Raw genomic sequence first — 21743 nt, 5'->3', positions numbered from 1 at the left:
TGTTTTGAGCATGAAATTTTTAAACACACACTTAGATTTTATTTCGAATCTCGGCATAACCCTATCGAGATTTGAACAGCTAGCTTCAGATAATATGTCAATTTTGAAAATCACAAAATTCTTGGTATTTTAAATCTGACAGCAAATTTACTTGGCCAATATTTTCGGTTTTATGCAAATGATTTGGGAAATATCTGTCGATTTTGGATAAGAAAACGGTCAAAATGTTTGGAATTTAGGATCTCCATATTGTTTATTTTATTTAGAACGATATATTCGTTCAACGTAAAACTAAGAAAAATTCAGCTATTTGCCACGAGATGAAGCACCTCTACCATAAAAAGTTTGATCACTTGCGGTTGGGTTTGCTGCATTTGTCAAACATCCATTGAATTTTCAATCAAAGTCGTCTGGGATTTTCACACATTTGATATGCACTAAATGGTTTCAAAAACCCGAACATTTGATGAAGTCTTCAGATTTGGCTTTCTTGGTATAGCAGTCACAGGTGACATCCTTAAAGTCTATTCGCACTATTACGGGACGATCGGGACCAAATGGATTTTATGCCGGATCCGGCATTCCAATACATGCACATGCCGGCAGCTCAGTCATCTCCGATGAGGAAAAAAACGTTCAGAATGGTCCCGTCCCGGAATAGTGCGAATAGACTTTTACTTTTACTCTTTCAGTCGTCGGCCGCGCGGATCTCTGCTAAATATAGGAGGCGTCTCCATTCAACTCGATTCGTGCATGTTCGCCGTCAGCTTTGGTAGCTGTGACGGTCTCGCAGGTCGTCCTCAGTTCAAGTCCTCAAGTTTTATACATGTTCACGTCAATCCGATTGCTTTATTTTCTGAGAGATTTAACGTACATTTTAGTGATGCTATGAGTATTTGAACAAACACCTAACACTTTCGAGTGAAAAAAATGTGAAAAAGAACCGCTTACGAATATTTGAACGACTTCAATCCCACCACAGATACATCAATTACATGTTGACATGTATTTTCAAACGCACCATTACCTGGTTCCATGTTAATTTGTTTTTATTTTTTCGCAGCCAATCTACAAGTAACTCCCGCGATTAGCGTACCCTGCGAAAGCAGTGCATCATCCTATCGACCCCTATTACTTTTGATAGTATCTCTAGTTTTAACGACACGTTTCAAGATATAAAGTTCACATTTATGTTCATGCTTTTTAGATCAGTTCAGGATAAGATTAACGACAAACTAGAAAAAAGAGAAGCTTCAATACTACCACTAAAACTAATTACTGAAATGGAACAATAATATTACATTCTGCTTATTTTTCCACCACTGCTTTACGTCGCTCTGTAACGAACGACCCTACAATTAGGTTTGAATCATTTTGTTATAAATATTAAGTGAACAGAGGTGATATTATTAACATTTACTACTCATACAATAAACTAAATATTTCCTGTTATGAATTGTGATGAAATTTCGCTTTAACTACACCAGTAAAAGTTACTTAAGTTCAAACAAGATTTTTATAAGATAACTAATGAATACAGCTGCTAGAGACAACTAGACATTAAATCGAATACAGTTATTTTGAAAAAAAGAGCGATTTAACTAACTAGCAGAAATGAATCCTTTTATAAATTTGAAATAAAAGTGTAATGATACAATAAACCCACATCTTATTCTAACAATCAACTGTTTACTTTATCAAAAATTGAAAAAAAAACTTTCTACTTGAGGAAAAAACTACTATAGACTAAAAAAACATTCAACCCATTAAACAGAAGATCGTCGATGAATGGAATTGTAGATGATCGTTGCAAGAATAGGAAACAATAGTAAATGTTAGATTGCCCAATCCTGAAATATAATAAAATTCAATACAAGAAAGCAACACCTTCAAAGTAATCGAAGTATGAAAAACTGAAAACATATCATTATATTATGTAACTCCGTTGTAATCTATTGACAGAACAGAATAAAAACAAATGAAATCACCCAAGTGTAGTTAAATATTTCTATACAATTTATGGTGGCCAATTTTAATACGAAGAACAAATTCGATAGACGAAGCATAAAAACAACAACAAACTGATGAAGGAAATTAAGAAAACACTAGGGAAACCACTGTTTACCAAACTTTTTAGATGCAAGACAGAGGATCGGTCGTATCTTCTACACAATATAAAGACTAAGATTACTCTAGAAACAACACATTAGAAAAAAAATGAATAAAACCAATGTGGTTACAGCATCTCACGATAACAAAAACCAAAAAAAAGAATGTAAAACCCAATGCGACTGTGTTTTAGGCTGCGACGTTTGGATGTTGAATTTCTTTGCTAGTTGCACACATTTTCCCGTTACACTAGAAATTAAATGGAATAGTGTCCTTTGGTTCTCTAAGTGCAATCCTTCACCCAAGAAAAAATGAAATTTACTATTGTGATGATTTCCATGGATGAAATGTCATGAAATAGAATATATATCAAAATTTAATCCACTGGAAGCTCGCTCACCGCTAAACCAGGACCGCAGTTTAGTGAATTGGTTTACTTAACCCGAATAAATTGTATCCTCAACTCCTGCATTTTTCATTGATTTCAGTATGGAATTTGATTATTTATCCTTAAACAGTATGTTACGATATCTGCAATTTTTTAATTTAAAATTCATCAGTTTAGTACATTTAGTTATGTTACATTATTAGAAATTTACATTTAATTTTATTTCTAATTTTTTTCCAAATTCAAGTTCAACTCTAGCTGTTTTTGAGAACTCAAAACAAAGCCTTAAATTGATTTTATTGAAATTGATTTTTTTGCTGGTTAGAGATTTGTATAAGTAATTCCTAAGCTATCACGATAACAGGCGTACGAACCTATTTTTCAAAGCATGTAAGAAATTCATCTGAACTTGTGAAAAATCAATAATTGGTAGCAATTAATCTTCAGTAAACTTCGAGTGAGCCCGAAATTTATTATAAGTACTTGCGTTCTAGTTTGCATACAATGATACACACTTAAAACCTATTCTCGAGCTCAGTTCAGTAAAGTGCCAAATGAGAACGACAACACGAAATTAAATTTTTGTTGTATAGTTTTCTGTTTCACCTCGGTTTTAACCAAGAGTTTTTTCATCGAGGGCCCAACGTGTTAGAGAATGAGAGAACCATGAAAGATAAGTTTTATTCCGAGATTTGTTAATTTTTACTGATAATTCGGCAAAGACGAACTTTACCCAAATAAGGCATAACAATATTCAGCATTAAATAACACATATGTCGATAACAGCAACTGTCTTTGCTAAGATTTCGTTTATTTGAGCTAGCTTTTGTCATTTATTGCTGATTCCGCATCGCAACACCATTTTTCGGAATACATAAATTGCTCGTTCGATAACACAGCCGAAGAAATATCAACGATCGTTTGAGTAAGTGCAATTAAAACTAAGGTTTGCACTATTCTTATCTACTTTGGAGAGCTTTTATCAAGTACAAGAGTTGATTAGTAATGGGAGCAACTATTTCAACCTTGTTGATGTTTTAAATATTGGATTCTCGAATATAATTCATTTTCAGAATTCAACCTGTCAAAAAACCTATCAATTTCCTTTTTGGTAATTATTTCGTGCAATATTGATTTAAACTCAAGTACTTATGACTCGATAATTCATGACCTTATACCTGGTCACATAACGAAGTATATAGCACTTGGCTTTGCAAATATCGATGACTTTTTTGTAGATATTCCGCATTGAAATTTAAGTGTGTAATCTATGCAAGCAAAAATGTTTGCAACAATGATTTGTTATGCATTGTCACTTGAATGCTTTGCTCAAGACTTATGAAGAATTTCGTTCTGTTTCCAATGTCAGTTTTCTGTGGTTAAATTTACTTGTTTGCATGAGTAACCCAGCTGGTTTTGCTTTTTTCAATAATGACTGGTTTCCTAGGATTTAAATTTGCACCTTCAAACATTCTACGCAAAGTTGTAACACGAATAACCAACGCACTAGTTCATTTTATGTACATAAATTTACACACCTTTCGAAAAGACTAGAACAAAAGATTTCAAAAGTTGGTATATATTTTAGCCATTTCATTTTGTTCAGTTATTGCAAACATCTTCAACCTACGATTGGAACTTTGAACTTCTCGCATGAATTCCACATCTGAAAAACACGCATTTTAATCTCATGTCGTTTGGACCCGTTGAGCAACCCGTGTAGAATGAGTGCGTAAATGCTCCTAAAATGCATGTACAAAGTTGCCTACGCATTTAACACAACCACAGTAGCTAATGGAAAAAAGTACACCCGTTTCTCACTAAAAGCGCTGTTAGGTTGCTGTCAGGGTGAAAGCGTAACGCGAAGCGTCTAGGCGCGCGTGCGAGCTAGTTGCGTTTGATCAAAGTAATCCTGTCAGAGTGAATGCGATGCGAAAACAGTACATCGCATTGAATCGCTTCGCTTCGGTCCGCGTTCCGCACTCACTCTGACATCAACCCTAGTGTCTCCGTACAATGCGAATCTATGTTTATTTGATTTATGCAGAAAGTCAACTGCTCTGCTCAAAGATGTCAGGTGACATTTTCAAATATTTGCAGACAGTGTTGCTAATGTCTGCGAGACACGTAATTTCCAAAGGTCTGCCACAAAGACATGTCTGGAGCTTATTTACGAAATCTGCTAATTTACAGATAAATCTGCAGACCTGGCATCTCTGGCTCTGATTAGACAGAACTTTGACGTCTATCCCACATTATCAGTTCAACCAATTCCGGACCCTATTCTTAGTTTGATGGATAGAAAGTCATTTGGGATCATTTTGCACTGAAAAAATAAAGACAACTAGTGGTATAGTAATTACAATGTATTGAACGTAAGAACATCGAGAAAAACTTATGTCGTTTGACAATGTATTGAAACTTTTTATTGGAGTATTTTCTATTGCTGAAAGTATCAACAGGAATTATATAGAAGTAATTTTTACAAAAGCTCTAGAATTTACCAAAATTTACGTAATTGCCGCACATCAGTAGTGAAAAGTGATGTGCAGCTATTTTGATATAATATCACAAATGTGTTTGTATCGTTTTAAAGGTTGTAATTTTACATAAATTCCTATTAGAATCGTATATAGTATTCAGTCAAGCTGATGATTTCTACTCAATACGTTGTTTCAGTGTAATAACTTGTGATATATTTGCAATATTTCTCAAAAACAGAAAATCGCATTCTTTGTGTAATCGAAAATTTGAGCAGGCATCTCTGCTATTATTTGGCAAGAATTTTTGTGCAAAAAAGTGTGACTAACAAACTCCATAAGAAATCCAGCTTAGAAATCAATTTGCAATATAATATAAAATTGCTTGCTGCACAGCAGAGATGCCAGGTAAAAATTTCAAATATCTGCAGACAGGGTCTGTAAATCTGAAAAAAAAAAATCTGCAGTAAGCAAATGTCTTGCTGGCAGCAATTTCTCTATAAAGTATGACACGCAAAACTGACTTGGCGAGCAAAAAAAAAAAAGTCGCGGAAATTTCATAAGTCTGTAAATATAGACGAAAGTCTGCGAGAATTTCAAAAGTCTGTAAAAGTCTGCGAGAATTTCAAAAGTCTGCAAAAGTCTGCACAACAAAAAATGTCTGCAGCACTATACCCCAAATCTGCAGATTTACAGACAAATCTGCAAACCTGGCATCTCTGCTGCACAGACCCGTGCGTGATGGTAGTTCTACACGCTCATTGAACATAACTCATGGTTTGAGTTGCGATTAATCAAATTCATAAACTGAAACAAACAAAATTTGAGAATGGATTTGATTGAAATTTACTCAGGCCATGATTTTTCTCGCACTTATTCATACAGTAGAGTGTTGAGTTGTCAAACCTTTGAGTGAAAAAAAAATTCTAGCGGTTCAGTCGGTTTTCATTCTCGAAATATACTTATCGAATTTAAGAATTCAAGAATACGTCGTTTTTCCTTGCCGTTTCTAAATCTGGTTTTTGAAACTATAAATCGTGAATCATTTCATCAATAGAATTTTGGTTGTTTCAGTTATGCTAAAAGAGAAGTACAACATAAGGATATCAAAGTCGCTAAATTTCGACTCCAAACAGGCCAAAAGGAAACAATTTTAAATATCTTTTTGGGCTTCCTATTTAAAAGAACGAAGAATGATTTTTGTATATAAACATTGACGAATAACAATGTTTTTTTTTTAGTTCAACAATCTCCAGTTTTGAGTTAAACTTACTCAAATTTTGAAAAATATTTTTTTTCCTTATTTTGAATATAAAATATTCAAATTTTGACGGCTTCGTACCTTAACTAAAATAAGTAAATAGGTGGTAACTCAAGTTTAAAGAATGTGCACTTTCTATGAATTTGAGTGGTGTGTCACTCAGTTTTTAGTTATGTTCAATGAGGGTGTAGTTTCTTACAAATACCCCAATATACTATCGTCACCAACAACTGCCAGCGAAAAGACGATAGAAGACGGGTGAATGGTTTACTCATGGTTTGAGTTGCGATTACTCAAATTCATAAACTGGAACAATGTGTCAAAAATTGAGAATGGATTTGAGTAAAATAAACTCGTTGCCATGAGTTCTCTCGCAATTATTCATACATTAGAGTAAGCGTTGAGTTTTTAAACATTTGAGTGAAAAAAATACTTCTTGCAGTTCAGTGCGTTTTCATTCTTGGAATATTCTTATTGAAATAAAGAATGCAAGAATACGTCGTTTTTCATTGCCGTTTCTAGATCCGGTTTTAAAAACATGAATCAACGTCAATCATAAATGTTTTGTGGTTTCAATTATGCTTAGTGAAAAGCGCAACATAAGGATTTCAAAACAATTCAATTTGTACTCCAAACCTTTCAAAAGGAAACGGTTTTGAATCACTACTTTGCGCATTCAAAAACAAGAAGAATAACTTTGTATATGAAAATTAACGAAGAAAACTTTCTTCATTTTGAGAGCAAGGAACTCAAATTTTGAGTAGAACTTACTCAAATTTTGAACAAAATATTGTTTTCTTATTTTGAGTAAAAATTACTCAAGTTTTGACAGTTTCGTTCCTTAACGCAAAAATGAGTAGATAGCTGGTAACTCAAGATTAGAGTACGTGCTCTTTTTATGAATTTGAGTGATGTGTCACTCAATTTTGAGATATGTTCAATGAGAGTGTAATTTTCCTTATCAAAATATCGCTTTCCGTAGATATCCTTAGACATATTCTAACAATATTCCGGATTCCGGATCCATACATCTTTAGAAAATCTCAGAATTCGCAGATCTACGTAGATTTCCGTAGATCTGCCATCACAGGCTACTAGTCTGTTGAAACAGTGGGTCAAATTCTACGAAAGGAATATAATACAAAGGCTTTGGCTCTTTGTTGGACCTGGTACACGGAGAAAAAAAAACTTTGTGAAAACAATTAAATTCCGGGTAGTTCTAACGATTTTTTGTTGTTTCTACGGTGACAATAACAATTCTGGTTCGATTAGCAACCAACATTTGTTAGGAATAATCATATTCTAGTTTAAAGCAAACATACTTTGATTAAACCTGTGATATCTCGGTTTGAAACAACAATTTTTTTGATTTGTAGAGCAATAAATCGTTTTGTTGGCTTGGGATTTTTCTGCGGATACGGTTGAATCAGGAAGTAATTTCTTTTGTCTCACAGTGCATTGACGAATCGAACAGGCGTGTTTACCATAAGATAGCAGGATGGTGATACGTTTGACATATACCATGAACTCTGAAAAGTTTTAGACATTTTTTTCTAATTACTTGAACTTGGAGATTCCAGGTGGTGAAACCTTACAAACGCCATTAACGTATGATTTAAAACTACGCTATTTGAAAATCTCGAATGAAATTTGATATTATTTTTAAACATGTGTAGCCAGTCGATTAAATTTTTAGCCTAATTAATCAGTTATAGTCTCTAAATCCAATCATAAAATCTAAAATTTTCCCACTTCTTCCAATATAACTTTTTTTCATAAGCATTAATCAAGCATACCACGAAACGTCACTGAAGCAATAATGATCAAGTTTTTACTAAATGTTAACATATTTTTGTATGTTACTTTTCGATTCATGAGATTTGAAGTTTTGAAAAGTTTCTTATCAAATCTTTAGAAAAAATCGGAAAATTTTGCTTGAAGATTTGAAAAAGTATGCTGGTTTTCTTTATGTTTATTCTCATTAATCGAATACTAACATACAGAAACATGTGAACATTTGGTTAGAAACACTGCTTGATCATTCCCGGTATGTCCGATAAATATTTATGAAGACATTGAGAAAAGAAACATCAAAATCCAAGAAGTAAGGATGGGTGCTGTTTATAAATCTGGAAAGTTTTGAGTTTTCATGGTTGATTTTAGAGAATAATTTATAAATTATGATCGATTTTATTTATCGATTGGTTTCGTCTGTTTGAACGTGGTTTGTCATTATTATCAAATTTGTATGTAAATTATTTTGGATTCCTCAATAGAGAACTTAGTGTCTCAAACATATTTGCTAATCATTCGTTGTAAGTGATGAGCTCAGTTATTGAGATCAGTGCCTGAAAAATACATCGAGCGTTATCAATATTAATCAAAATTTCTGGAAATACTGTTACCTCCATTGATTCTTGAGACTTTTATTTCCGATACATGCAGTTGTATAAAATAGAGTATTTGATAAAACTACTCAGTACTAATTATTCAAGGGTCAGCAACATATTTAAATTTTTGTTCTGTGGTTCCGAAGAGCACATTCGGAAATATGGTTCATTGAATAGTTAAGATAGCGACTTACAAGATCAATCCTACCAGCATTAGAATTCGAAAACTTGAATGTTAACTTTGCTTTATTTGAACTACATGGAAGCTTTCGAAACAAAATTCTGCATCATTTTTACGAGACTGATGTTTTTTTCTCATTTTTCATAGTCAATTGTTTCGTTTCAACAAACGTATTTCATTTTCGGTTTTCCTTCGATGGCAGAGAGTTTTCATATGTTTCAGTAAATTTCGCACGAGTGTACTTAGAATTAGATCGCGGTAGTGCAACTTTAAAACTGTTAAACTCAGCGTGTATCTGAAGTAGTATGTGGAATTCAAAAATTCTGGATGATTTTCTCGCTTCTAAAAGAAGATCGCTGTGCGTTACTGAACTGACGATTTACATGTAATAATCAATGAAGTTACTGAAATCTTACTACTTTATTGGAAGAAATAAAATGTTAAAATTTAAAAAAGGAACAACAACCAGTGTCAAGTTATCAATAATTAGCCTTTCAATCAGTGTATATTTAACTTGGCCATGTTAAGTCTAGTAATATTTATAATCTCAAACCGTAAACTTTATGCAGATCCTATGGAAACTCTCCCAAAAGCACACCAAGATTTCAGTTTTTGAGCGGCTTCCGGTGCACACGGACCAATTTTCGAACAATATAAGCTAAACCTGTGAAAGATCTGTGAGCTGATTGTGTGAATAAAACGCGAATCAATATACAACTAATTAAACTGCAAGTGCAATGCTGAAATTTAGCGCTTCAAAGCAATCGAAAATTTGTTTTGTTACTATCCTAGTAGTTTGTACTGAAGAGTAAGCCTTTGCCGTTCGGTTTGCATTCGCTAGCTTAGAGCTTAGAGTTGATGTAATGCTTAACAATCGAAACAAACAGTATCTCAATACACCATTTACCCGCTGACGAAGAATCCGCTAGGAAAGATGGTAAAAAGTACAAAACTCAAAACACCTTCGTAAATTAGTATCAAATCAACGTGGTTTAGATAATTGGCTGAAAGAAAAAAAAGTAAAAATATAGAACACAGATTCTACACTAGGCATGTAAACTTCTATGTCCCGTAGAGTTCGGGGAGGGAACCCCCAGAATAAGAGAACTAAAGTTTCAGGAAAAATTGAAGCGTTCAAATGCGAAAAGTATTGCCGTATGTTTTCTGTAGTTGTAGTACCCGAGAGTAAGATTTTTAGCACCCACAAATCAATTTGTCAAACAAATGAAAAATTACTTGAATAAAAACGGAATCAACGATTGCTAAAATAATAATTAATGATGAAACTATAGTATAAGTTGAGCATAAGTCAATAAACACCGTTTAAGTAATGAACAAAAACACTAAATGAATACAATAGCTTAGCTAAGTAACAGATAAGAGAAGAGAAGAAAAGGGGTTGAGAATGAAAAATGTTCATAATACATATCATTTAATCTTAGAATGTATAATCGTTTTAGGAAAACATATTTTTAAAAATGACAAACATAACCTATCAACAAATAGCGGAGATGTGAAACTATCAAAACACGTCATATAAATATGAATAGCTGAAGACACGCTTCTCTATGCCAATATGAAGCACAGCAGTTGTGCATCGAAACCAAGAAAAATCACTTCATATTTTGCACTGTCAATAGTAGCTTTAAATTTTCAGTTTATCGTTTTAGCTCCATTTTTAAGTTTTCTGAATTTGTTCCAAGATCTACCTGTAGTTATTCATGCCAATCAAGTTATTTCTGTCCAATACCAAAATGGACTGCGTTTATTTCACACTAAGCCAAACCACAATGTTCTATGTGATCAGTAGTTACTATGCAATCTCATCACGCAAAATACCACACACTAGGTTTCGTTTACTACTTAGGTAACTACTTTTTGGCATTATTGTATATCGTTAAGCCATTGCGCCTAGTTCGCCTAGTAGCAATATGATGTACCAATAACTAAAAATAAGTTTATTATACTCTACCGACATGTATTTGGCCTAACAACAATAAACAAGTCGTCTTCAAATCCTCTTTCAGACACATACACAAACACAAACACACACTCACAAGTATAATCTTCAATCAAGCTTCGATTAAGTAGAAATGATGAATTTTATAAGAAAATCGAAAATAATCTAATCTTTCCCTTCTACTTGCACAACACAACACTCAAATATATAGCGACATTATTAAATTCCATGGTAATGCGCAAGAAAAAGACGAACACAAGAAATGTACGGGCTATAAATGCGAGCAAAATGTTAAGTAACTAATAAAGTGAAAATCAATAACATTTGATTGAATTGAAGCAAATAGTTTATTTTTGTTACCAATTTCTTCTTATACAAAATTACAAAAAAAGGTCTCTGCTATAATAATTATTTATTGCTATAGATTTATGATGATTATACATACTAGAATCCTAACAGAACATTACAAGTAAGTATGGAAAATGAGTATGAACAAATGGCGAATACTAATAGAAATAAAATGTATTTGAATTAATTGATACTTGGATAAAAACTAAAATGAAAGTATATAAAACATATAATGCTTTGTTAAATGTGAATGTTGTGTATAGGAAATAAAAATACACAATTTTAAAAATAACAACCGTTATTTTTCTCTGAACGAAATCATTTATGGTTATCCCTGCCCTTCATGTCGTATAAATTAGACGTAAGTAAGAAGCGAAATCAATCTTCAGCTCAGCAACGCCATCGCACGGCATCACATTCAACATATCATGTCAATTGTATGGGTGGCCCAGTTCTGCTATTTTGGCGAGCACGAATTGGACATTTCTCTCCCCTACTTCTATGTACGAGATTCGATGCGGACTCGCCTGAGGTCGTCATGCTCGCAAAAAAGGATATGATGAATATGATGTCTTTGATACTATACAGTTTCTCTCTAACGAGAAATTCACTCTAAACTTTGTCAGAACTCAAACAATAGTTTAGAATAGTTTAGGAGATTATGTGAGATTGGCAGGTGTAAATATTAAAAAGAATTGCGCGGAATTAGCGTATTTGGACAAGATTAACAGGAAATAAAAAGTTTAGGAAAGACCGTACGGAATTAGATGAGATTATTTCTGGAAAGACGATTTAATCTTGAGTGATTTGCCTCTTGAGAAAGGTTGTTGTATTAAGGAGTTTTACCTAGTCATATCATTTCTTGTTGATTTTTCTACTGTTGTGTAAGAGATACGGACACATGGCTAAGTGAGGAGGGTATTACTATGCGAAAATTGACGAAGCGATTTCGAATTCATCATGACAGTGTTAAAACCATCATTAATAAGTTTGGGGAACACTATTCTTTAGATGAGCTACCAGGAAGAGTCAGAAAACCCGGTTCCTCCAACCCGAAACTGGACCAAAAAGTGGTATCTCTAATCATAAAGAACAAATCAATGTCAACGTGATTTGGCCAAAAAAGCAGGAACGAGTGTCGCAATGATCCAGCGTATCAAGAGGCGAAATCACCTGAAGACCTACAAGAAGCAGAAAATCTCGAAATAAAGTGTCGAACAGAAGAAGCGAGCAACAACAAGAGCCCGGAAATTGTATTCGCGTCTTTTGCAGTGTCCGGATGCGTGCAATTTGATGGACGATGAGACTTATGTAAAGGAGGACATAAAAACCCTTCCAGGTCCACAATACTTTACTGTCGTCGTTGGGGAGGATGTATGCTATGCGGGCAGGTCGATTCAAGTGGAGAAATTCGGTCGAAAGGTACTGGTATGGCAAGCAATATGTTCCTGTGGTTTGAAGTCAACCATTTTTTACACTACCGGAACTATAAAGGCAGAAATCTATCCATCTGAGTATCTCCAGAAGAGATTGCTGCCTTTACATAAGAAGCATAGTACACCTCCACTATTTTGACAGGATTTAGCGTCGGCTCACTATGCCAAAACCACTCTCAATTGGCTTGCGGAAAAGGGTATAAATTTCGTTGAGAAAAATATCAATCCACCAAATTGCCCTCGGCTTCGACCGATCGAACGTTACTGGGCAATCGTGAAGAGGGTCTTCAAGAAGGCTGGTAAGGCAGCTGGGAACATGCAGGAGTTCAAAAAAAAATTGGACTCAAGCGTCCAAAAAAGCGATGCAGCACTTGTCCGGAACTTGATGAAGAGCGTTCGATCAAAAGCTCGAAAATTCGTGAAGGAATAACTTAAAATTCATCCGATTTTCATTATGCTCAAGTTTGAACTCGTACAATAAAGGATCAATTTTTAGTTTGAATAAAATATCGTTTTTTATCATAATTTGAAAGAAAAATTTGTGGATAGCTTATTTTCGATACACTCCTTAAGGTGAAATGTAGCGTCATAAAATGCGCGCAAAATTTTACCCGCTTCAGTTGAACGAACCGTCGCACAAAGCATACCAAGAAAAACGGACACATAGAAACAAGAACTTTTTTCAATGATTGAGCGCAGTGGGTTTACCTCTCGTTATATTGACTTGTAAAAAAGACTGGACGTAATGGATTTTCGAATCTTTCACACTTTGAATATATGCTAATTCAATCGTTATTGTTAGTGATTACTCTTACACTAGAGCTATAAATAATGAGTAATTATGAATGACTAACAAGAGGCTATATGTATATGTATTGACCAACTTGCTAACCATGTATATGCCTGAGTTTAGTAGCAAGCATGGATTCTCTTTCAAAAGAACGATTGAAGACAAGAGAACATTCAAGTATTTTTGATATCTTTGCCAGTCGTTCACCAGGCCCTTCCCGCCGATGAGATAGAATTTACGTAAAAGTATTTACTTGACATGCATTATAGAACGCGGTCGAATTTACTTATCGAATACATTCAATGCCAATATATTCCATTCTAATTGACTTTCATTATCATCTTCGAATAAGTAGAAAGTATTATTTATGTTGTGTCAATAGGATCGTAGCACTAGCCATGTAATCGAAGCTATGCTATGAGTCGGCTGTGAATTCTGTTAAATCAGAAAGGCCAAATTTCTTAAAAGGAATGTAATTCTAAGACTTCCACACCCAGACATTTTCCTGGTGTAGATTCAGTATTCTCCCATTACTGTTCCATCACTCCTTGTCTGCGAAGTCTGTTGAAACAAATGGTCATATTCAACAATAAATGTAATACCAAGACCTTGCAATGCATTGAATTCAACAGAATTGCACATTATTAGCATTATAAATGACAGTTTCTTATAAAATAAACGATATCTTACAATACCCATTTTATTGTATTCAACTAGTTTTTATTTCAACAAAAAAACCAATGCTGCATAAATTCGCATCATTATTTTATATGTAATTTTTGCTCACGATAAATGCCACCGTGCATTTCTCACACCACCTCAATGCGAAACAGCAGCGCGCAAGCAATAAAAAAAATGCAGAAAAGTTTATGTAAACTTTTTCAAATTTCGGTTGTTCTAGCTAATATTTTATAATTTTGAGTACCATTATCAGATTCTTTGTGAAATTCTGCTACAAACACTACTTTTCAGTTCTAAAATCATCCCCGTGGAACAGAACAGTAACCGTTTATACATTTCAAAAACCAATTACGGCTCGGCAAAGCAAAATTTCAAAATTCTAAGAATACTTAGTTATGATAAATTTGATTTCGAAAACTTAAGTGTTTTTGGTTTTTTGAAAATCGGTCTAGTTTTTGAATAATTGATCACAAACGCGATTTTCGCATTCCGCTACATTTCACCTTAAAGTGTAATTTGCATCAAGAGAAATTTCATAGACGCGATTTTTATGTTCTATCAATTTATACAGATGTTTGACCTCTATACCGGAATACAGATATGTACTTCCAAAATACAGATAATTAACGGATCGTACAAATAAATACCGATTTTCGTATACAGCTTGGATAGACAGGAGAAAAGGTTGCTGCGAGACTTTTTTTTTGCTCACCAAAATGAGCTTTGGTGAAATTTCCGTGAACTAATGTTGACGAGATTCTGATACCGATATGGTACAGATAGATTTTTGTGCCGAATACAGATTTTAGGAAAAATTTCCTGGCAACGCTGTGTTCTATACCGTAGCATTTATTGACATTAATCTTTCTTCGAAACATAAAAACGAGGAATGATGGACTTATATGATTCATTTTCAGAACGTATGCACAAGCTTTGACGCAACGAAATAGATTTATACAAAATTGACGATGAATCACAAAAATTAATTTTATAAATATAGACGATTTTTGCAAAAACCGCATTTATTCCAAGGCGTTTAGCTATAATATTTATTTTCATCTATACATTCACGATAAAAACAAAAGTGCATGAAATTTTCACATTCAGAAAAGGCCTCAAACTTATAATTAAAATCCAAGTTATTCTTACTGATTGCATTCTATGACACCCACATATTCAAGCAAAATATAATCAAAATAATTATATTTTTCTTGAATTAAATAAAGAATGTACTCGAAAAAGATGCACTTTTTTGTGTATAACTTAGTTTTATATGGGAAAAATTGATGAAATTGTGTGAACTACTACCACAGACTAACAGACAGGACACTCAAATTAGATTCTTCAATCATTTTAACGGTCATTTCGAATATTCCTTTATTTGGGACAGTACTCACATGTGTCATGATGGCGCCACGTTACCCCATCAAAAACATCCTGTCTGTCATCTAGACTGTGTTTATTTTTTCATTTACCAACAGAGTTGCCATTCATACAGAATTACCTGTAATGTATTGATTTGTTTACGTCCATGCGAATTTCATGCAGGATACAGATTTAATACATATTGCCAAAACTATATACATAATTGTGCCTACTTCTCATCCTCCAACGGAATACAAAATCAAACCCGTTTTGTTACAATATTTACTTGCTTCTGGTCTGCCGCCACTTAATTTCGGGTGAAAACTACCAACACAATAAAAAATAGTCTTGATGAACAACGTTGAGTCAAATAAATGGTTATCTTCGCGAAAAAGTTAAATGTATTATCAACGTAATCCAATAATTTATTGTGTCGATTCATTCTCAAATATGTTGATGAAGTCAGGCATCCCTGCAAGCAGCTGATCGGTGTTGACAAACGAGGGGAAACCAACTAGTAAAAAAACTTTCACATAACACAAGGGGTGTACCGATAGTAAATAGTTCGCGCAGTACAATATAGGTGGAACTAGTGCATCACGAAAAATTATTTTTAAAAGAATTTACTCATACTGTCATGTCTGTTAGTCTGTGCTACTACCTTAGTGTGTAAAATTTACATGTGTATAATTCCGTCATAGTCTGTCAAGTGGTTATCGAGATGGCTTTCAATCAAGAGATGATTTAAGAGGCGGAAAGGGTCTAACACTTTTGAAAAATCATTTATTTTTTTCTTTGTATTTTTCTATTTATTCCGCAGCGCACAGATTATGGCGAGACGCGAAACATCCGAAAAACGTTGTCAGAAGCAAAACAAATCCCTAATTGATGTTTCATGACTGAATGTGTTTCTTGTTTTAGACATTTTCCCGTTCTACATCTGCTCATTTCCAGCAACTACTTAAACATGTTTCTACTTGGATTAGACCATTTTGCACACTCCAACAAACCAGATTTTTGATAGATTTTTCATATCTCACCTGATTTTCGAAATTTTCTTCTTAAAAAATCAATTCTCTTAGGTTTATTTTAAATAAAACGATCAAAGACGTAGTATATATAACGTTTCACTCAGGTAGAGTTAAACTTAACGTTTCTTCAAAGCTTCATGTGGCTTCACACGTGCTCTCAATGTACTGACGAGTCGACGACGAATGATAAGGAAACAAACGAGACGTTTTTAGCTCACAAAGATGTTTCCTGATTTGTCAGGATTTTAATTATGTTATATTATAGAAATGCGTCGTCGAAGAAAAAATTATAATTACCTAATGAAACGAAATAAACGCATTTAATTAAAAAGACAGTCGAAGTTTCAATACCTACACGCTGCCAAAAAATTACCTAATTTTAACTACTTTTCACTGAATAGAGGGGTTGTGTGCAGGAAGCCAATTTTGGTTAAAATGGGTTTTACTTATTTTTGAGTAAAAGCATCAATAGTACTGATCAGTGCTGTAAAACTTCATTCAATTCAATTGAAACTGAATGTGGAACACATTGACGATCTCGCGAATGCAGTGAACTTCACTCTCTGACACACACAATGTTTGCTGACGGCCCGAACGGGCAGCATTCAGTCATCAATCGTTTCTCTTCAATCGAGGCTCAGTTTAACCACCGTCAGTTGATCTCTTGAAGTAACAAAATATCTTATTCAATAGTGTGAGAGCGGCCTTCAAATGAGGTTCATGTAAACATTCCAATTGGTTCAAGATAATAGATGAAAGACAAACCAGATTGCTGAAATATCAATCACAGAATACACATAAATTAATTGTTTCCTCCTTCAGTTTTCATTTTTAATACTTTACTCCATTTATAATTCTATTCGTTCGAATTTGCTTACTACCAAGAGCGAAGGCATTGAAGCAGGTAGACTACTTGGCACTCGAAACTGAGCAAGCAAAACTTCAAATGACTAAATACGATTATTCAACTGACGATGAATTCCGGGAGCTTCACTTGAAAATGGCAGCAAAAGTCAAATGAATTAGTAGGGATATGCTGACGGTCAGCGGCCATAAATTTCGTTTTCATCTTATATTATTCGATTGAAAATGAAATTTTACCGCACTGGTACTGATTAGGTAGAAACTACGCAAGCGATATAAAAATCAACTTGGGTAATTTGATTTCAGTTTTCGTTCGATGGTTTGAAAAATAAAACGCAAACAATAAAGTCAACTATGATTACTTTATGTATTTAATATTTATCTTTTTACATATTTCAACAATGTAATTATGTTCAGATGGTTTGTTACCGTTACATTTACAAAATTCAGAATGGGTAATAAAATTAAATCACACTTATGGGAATTCATATTCATTGTACTTTGCAATTGGAGCTGCAACAGTATTAAATCTACAGACTATATAATTGAACTGACAAGGCTGCTCTATTGAGCTGCTGGAACTGCACCGTTGAGCGATCGAACGCATCTCAATATCTTCCATCGCCTGAAATGATATTGCGGTGTAATTATTGTTTTAAAAAGAAATTATAGAAAACTACTCACACTGCGATTTATGACAATCATTGAATTATTCTCCCAAAACCGGCAATTTTACAAAATAATTTCACTCACTTCAAATCTGACCGATAGTTTCTGCGATGCAACACACAAAATTTTTTCACCCAACTGCAACTTATTGAAGTAAACTACACTGTTGAGTGAAAACTACTCAATCGATACAGTACTTTTCACCCAACAATTAAAAACATGCTTTATTACTTCATGTTAGGTGAATTTAAGTCAACCGTCGGGGTTTTTTTTTTGGCAGCGTGTAGGCTTTGTTTACAAACTGGTACTCATTCACTACCAAAGCCACTAAATGACCACGTGCAAATGCCCACATATGCATGGCTGCCAGATGGCTGACTAAACGCTGCCAGCTGAAAAAATATGGTTGGCAGACATTCTGGTGACCGCCTGCCTCACCGCTGCCAGATATACAACTCAAACGATATAACCGTATCCAACAGTATTTTTCCACATTGAAATCTTCGACATTTTCAGCGAAGGTGAGAAGATGAAAACGCTCGGCTAACTTAGATAGAGACTTGGATACAGACGACTTTGTTTTGTCAAATTGGATTTCACAACCGTCACTGAATCAATTTTGGTAGTCGTCTGGTGGCCATGGCTGCACAGGTAGCCAAAACGCTATGCGGGTGATTTAGTGGTTATATTAAAAATGTTTTGTACTTCGCGTGCAGATAGCGCGTTGTTTTGTGCTGCTATTAGATAATAGATGACGCTAGCTGTCAGTATAAATTGACTGATTAGTTTCAAACGTCACTTAAAGCGAATCGTCTATGACAGAGATGCCAGGATCACAAATTATTCGGCATTTAACACATTTATAGCTTGTTACTCAGTCATTTCCACGTTTGTGTGTAAGCCATAGCCACACACAAATTTACTACTCGAGGATACGAACACAAAGGGAATTTTCTCTGGCATGTGTCCAATTTTCTTATGGAAACCTTAACCCAGATTTTTCACCGACTCGTTTAGCAGCATTATTTTTCAATATATGCCCTGGCATCCCTGGTGAGCTGACGAATAATTACACGATTTACATCGAACTGGTTATCACATTTTTCTACACAGGACGGCAATTGCAATTTGATTTTGGAAAAAGATAAACAAAAGAACGCGTGAAAGAAAAACGAAAGTATCCGATTTGGCAGAACCATCCTTCAGACCAATTCCAGTTGAATTATTGAGCACAAAAAATTGTTTCGTTTTCGTCATGATAGAAATACTAGAACAGTTGCTAATTACATTCCCGAAAACGAGTCTTGGGAACCCTGCAATAAAATTTTTGAAAATTTTGTACCGACGTGTACATGCAGCGGGCTTTGACGCTATACTAAATTTTGTGACAATATAACAAAAACGATAAAAGTGGAATGTTTGGCCACCAGTTCATTTTCCATCATGGTATGATTCATACGTCGATTTGTATATACACGTTTGTAATAAACAAAGGGAACCCAGAGAGAGTGATATGTGATAAGAAGTTTGTGTATTTCGGAACGTAGTTTTTGTCCTATCAACATCGAAGTCAATGAACGTGTTTTGGGGGTGGAATACAAAAACATAATCAAAATGTTTACGTTAGTGAATTTCCATTTACGATCGCTAATCCTAGTAACAGTTTTTGCGACGGTATCATTTTGCTCACAAGATTCGGACACTGTGCAAAGAAAGGTTAGTATGTGGCTTGTAATATGAGTAGTGATTTCGTAATCGTTTTGGCTTGTAAGGAAATGACACCTTAGAATCGAGAACAAAGTAAGATTAACTTTGTGAAAAATTACAGTTGATAGCAGAGCTGAATCCGGGTTGCCCTGAAAAAATATGTACCGCAAACAATTCCGGAGTAACTTTAATTCACATTAGAGCGGAATCTGCAACTGATACCATCCATTACGTTTGGGATTTCACACAAAAACCAACTATTCTGGTGGCTTTGACCGAGAAAAACGCTTCCTTGAACATCGATTGGGAAGCTTTTCGGAGTCGTAAACCGGAGTCAGTAAAATTTAGTAAACCGACCAAGTATGTCTTTATGACGGTTATTAATAGGGTGAGTAATTTAACAGAATTTGTTAAAGCTACCAAATGCTTATAACAAACTTGATACTTGAATTTAGATCTTTCAATTTGACGATTCGAATGACAAAGGGAGTATCACTAATGATTCATCAACATATGTTTATGACCCGCATCGATTTTCCTGGAATCGAACCTTATATTGGAATAATGAAAAAGATGTTCTACTGGCTGTCAATGCCGATAATGATTTCTTATTCAAGGTGAGCCAGCATAATTATAGCGTAATAACTAATACCAATAATTCACTGCATTCATGTTTTTAGATGAATGCTTATTCAACTCGAAACCATGGAATGGAATACCCACATCTTTTACACACGTCCAACTCTACGCAAGTTGATATCGTATTCAATAATGTGAGCTCTAAGTTTGAACGGCCAAGGTTTGCAATAGAGCTGCTGTTCGTAGTGTCCGAGCAAGCAATTGCCGGGTCAAATTTTGAGATCACTAAACGAAAAAGTTTCGACGATGAGCACACGCCAGGAATATTCGAAATCATTGATGTTTTATCTCCCGGAGCATTTAAATTTTCCACAGGTACGCAGTCGGTTTTACATAGTTTAGTTCTTTGCATAATATACTTTTCGTTTACTACCCGGTTGGCGGTCTGCTGGCCGTGTCATAGAAGTACGTTATTTCTAATAACTGAGATTTCCGTTTTTAGGTGGATACATTGAATATCGCCCGGTTTCCTATACCCATCCGGAGCGAGACGTGTCAACGTCGACGGAAACACAACAGAGCGAACCAAAGTCAATCGAATCACCTTCGACTGAATTGAACGCTACTTTGGCTTACGCCATTTTTGGCAAGAAACTGGATTCGCTATTAGTTCAAGGCATGAATATTTCGTTTGGTCTCGGTGGAGATGGATTTTACTCGAAAACAAACTACACCACGATGACGTTCCAGGTTGGTTATGGTTCACCTCCGGTGGAACAATTTTCGGCTTTTGTACTCATCGTGGCTGGAATCGGGATTGGTGTTCCGCTCGCATTGCTTATATTCGGCGGTTTGTACGTATGTATAAAAAAGTTGAGAACGAGTTCGGGGTCTAGCGTTTGACTGATATGTTTATGAGTGTTGTTAGAAAATTATTGTACATTAGTAACAATCCTGTCCAACGAGGACATTTAATGTAGTGAAGCATTTCTCACGTAGTTTTTAAGGCTTTACAAGTATTTCTTTATCAGACATTTATTAGGGAATCAGTGATATAATTTTAGGCAAGTAATTTGGCAATTGATACCTACCTTATTGCAAACAAGTTCAGAATGTAATAAAGTTTGCTTTTGTAGAAGTATTTCGTTTGTTTAGTTGATGACAAAAATTCCAGTTTCAAAAGGAACTATTTTCTTTCAGAAACTATTACTCATTCATTTTCCCATCGTAACTAGTTGTTAAAAACCGTTCGCAACTAAATTGCCCATCTCTAGACCGAACCTCATCGATTATACATAATTATAGATTTATATGCTATGCTAGTGTGTTCTAGTACGGGAGCACCTAGTAATACATCGACTCTACCCATATAGTTACTGGTGAATTAGTTTCCTGTCAATCATTTTGTTTAATATAGTAATTTGAATTCCGGACATGACGTTGACCGTATGCCACTGTAAGTTTTAGTATAAAACGATGCATTAATCACATCACAAACAATCGA

The 21743-nt window shown here is 34.6% G+C and overlaps 2 protein-coding genes across 17 annotated transcripts in view; both read left to right on the top strand.

Annotated features, from left to right (window-relative positions):
* The window catches only part of LOC131429444 (acetylcholinesterase), a 265785-nt gene extending 254673 nt beyond the window's left edge, over positions 1-11112 (top strand). For all 16 annotated transcript variants that reach the window (XM_058593571.1, XM_058593569.1, XM_058593560.1 and 13 more), the window contains one exon: positions 1064-11112. In XM_058593571.1, the coding sequence (XP_058449554.1) occupies positions 1064-1179 (116 nt within the window). In that variant the 3' untranslated portion in view covers positions 1180-11112. The remainder of the gene's footprint in view (positions 1-1063) is intronic.
* Positions 11113-19404: 8292 nt separating this feature from the next.
* LOC131431639 (glycosylated lysosomal membrane protein-like) lies at positions 19405-21377 on the top strand. The gene is made up of 5 exons (XM_058597470.1): positions 19405-19669; positions 19782-20048; positions 20116-20277; positions 20341-20614; positions 20742-21377. Exons 1-5 carry the CDS (start codon positions 19568-19570, stop codon positions 21140-21142), a joined length of 1206 nt encoding a protein of 401 aa, XP_058453453.1. The 5' UTR covers positions 19405-19567; the 3' UTR covers positions 21143-21377.
* Positions 21378-21743: the final 366 nt, after the last annotated feature.

Source organism: Malaya genurostris, chromosome 2 (genome assembly GCF_030247185.1).
Source record: "Malaya genurostris strain Urasoe2022 chromosome 2, Malgen_1.1, whole genome shotgun sequence".
NCBI classification, from domain to species: domain Eukaryota; kingdom Metazoa; phylum Arthropoda; class Insecta; order Diptera; family Culicidae; genus Malaya; species Malaya genurostris.
This window is presented reverse-complemented; position numbering and strand designations above follow the sequence as displayed.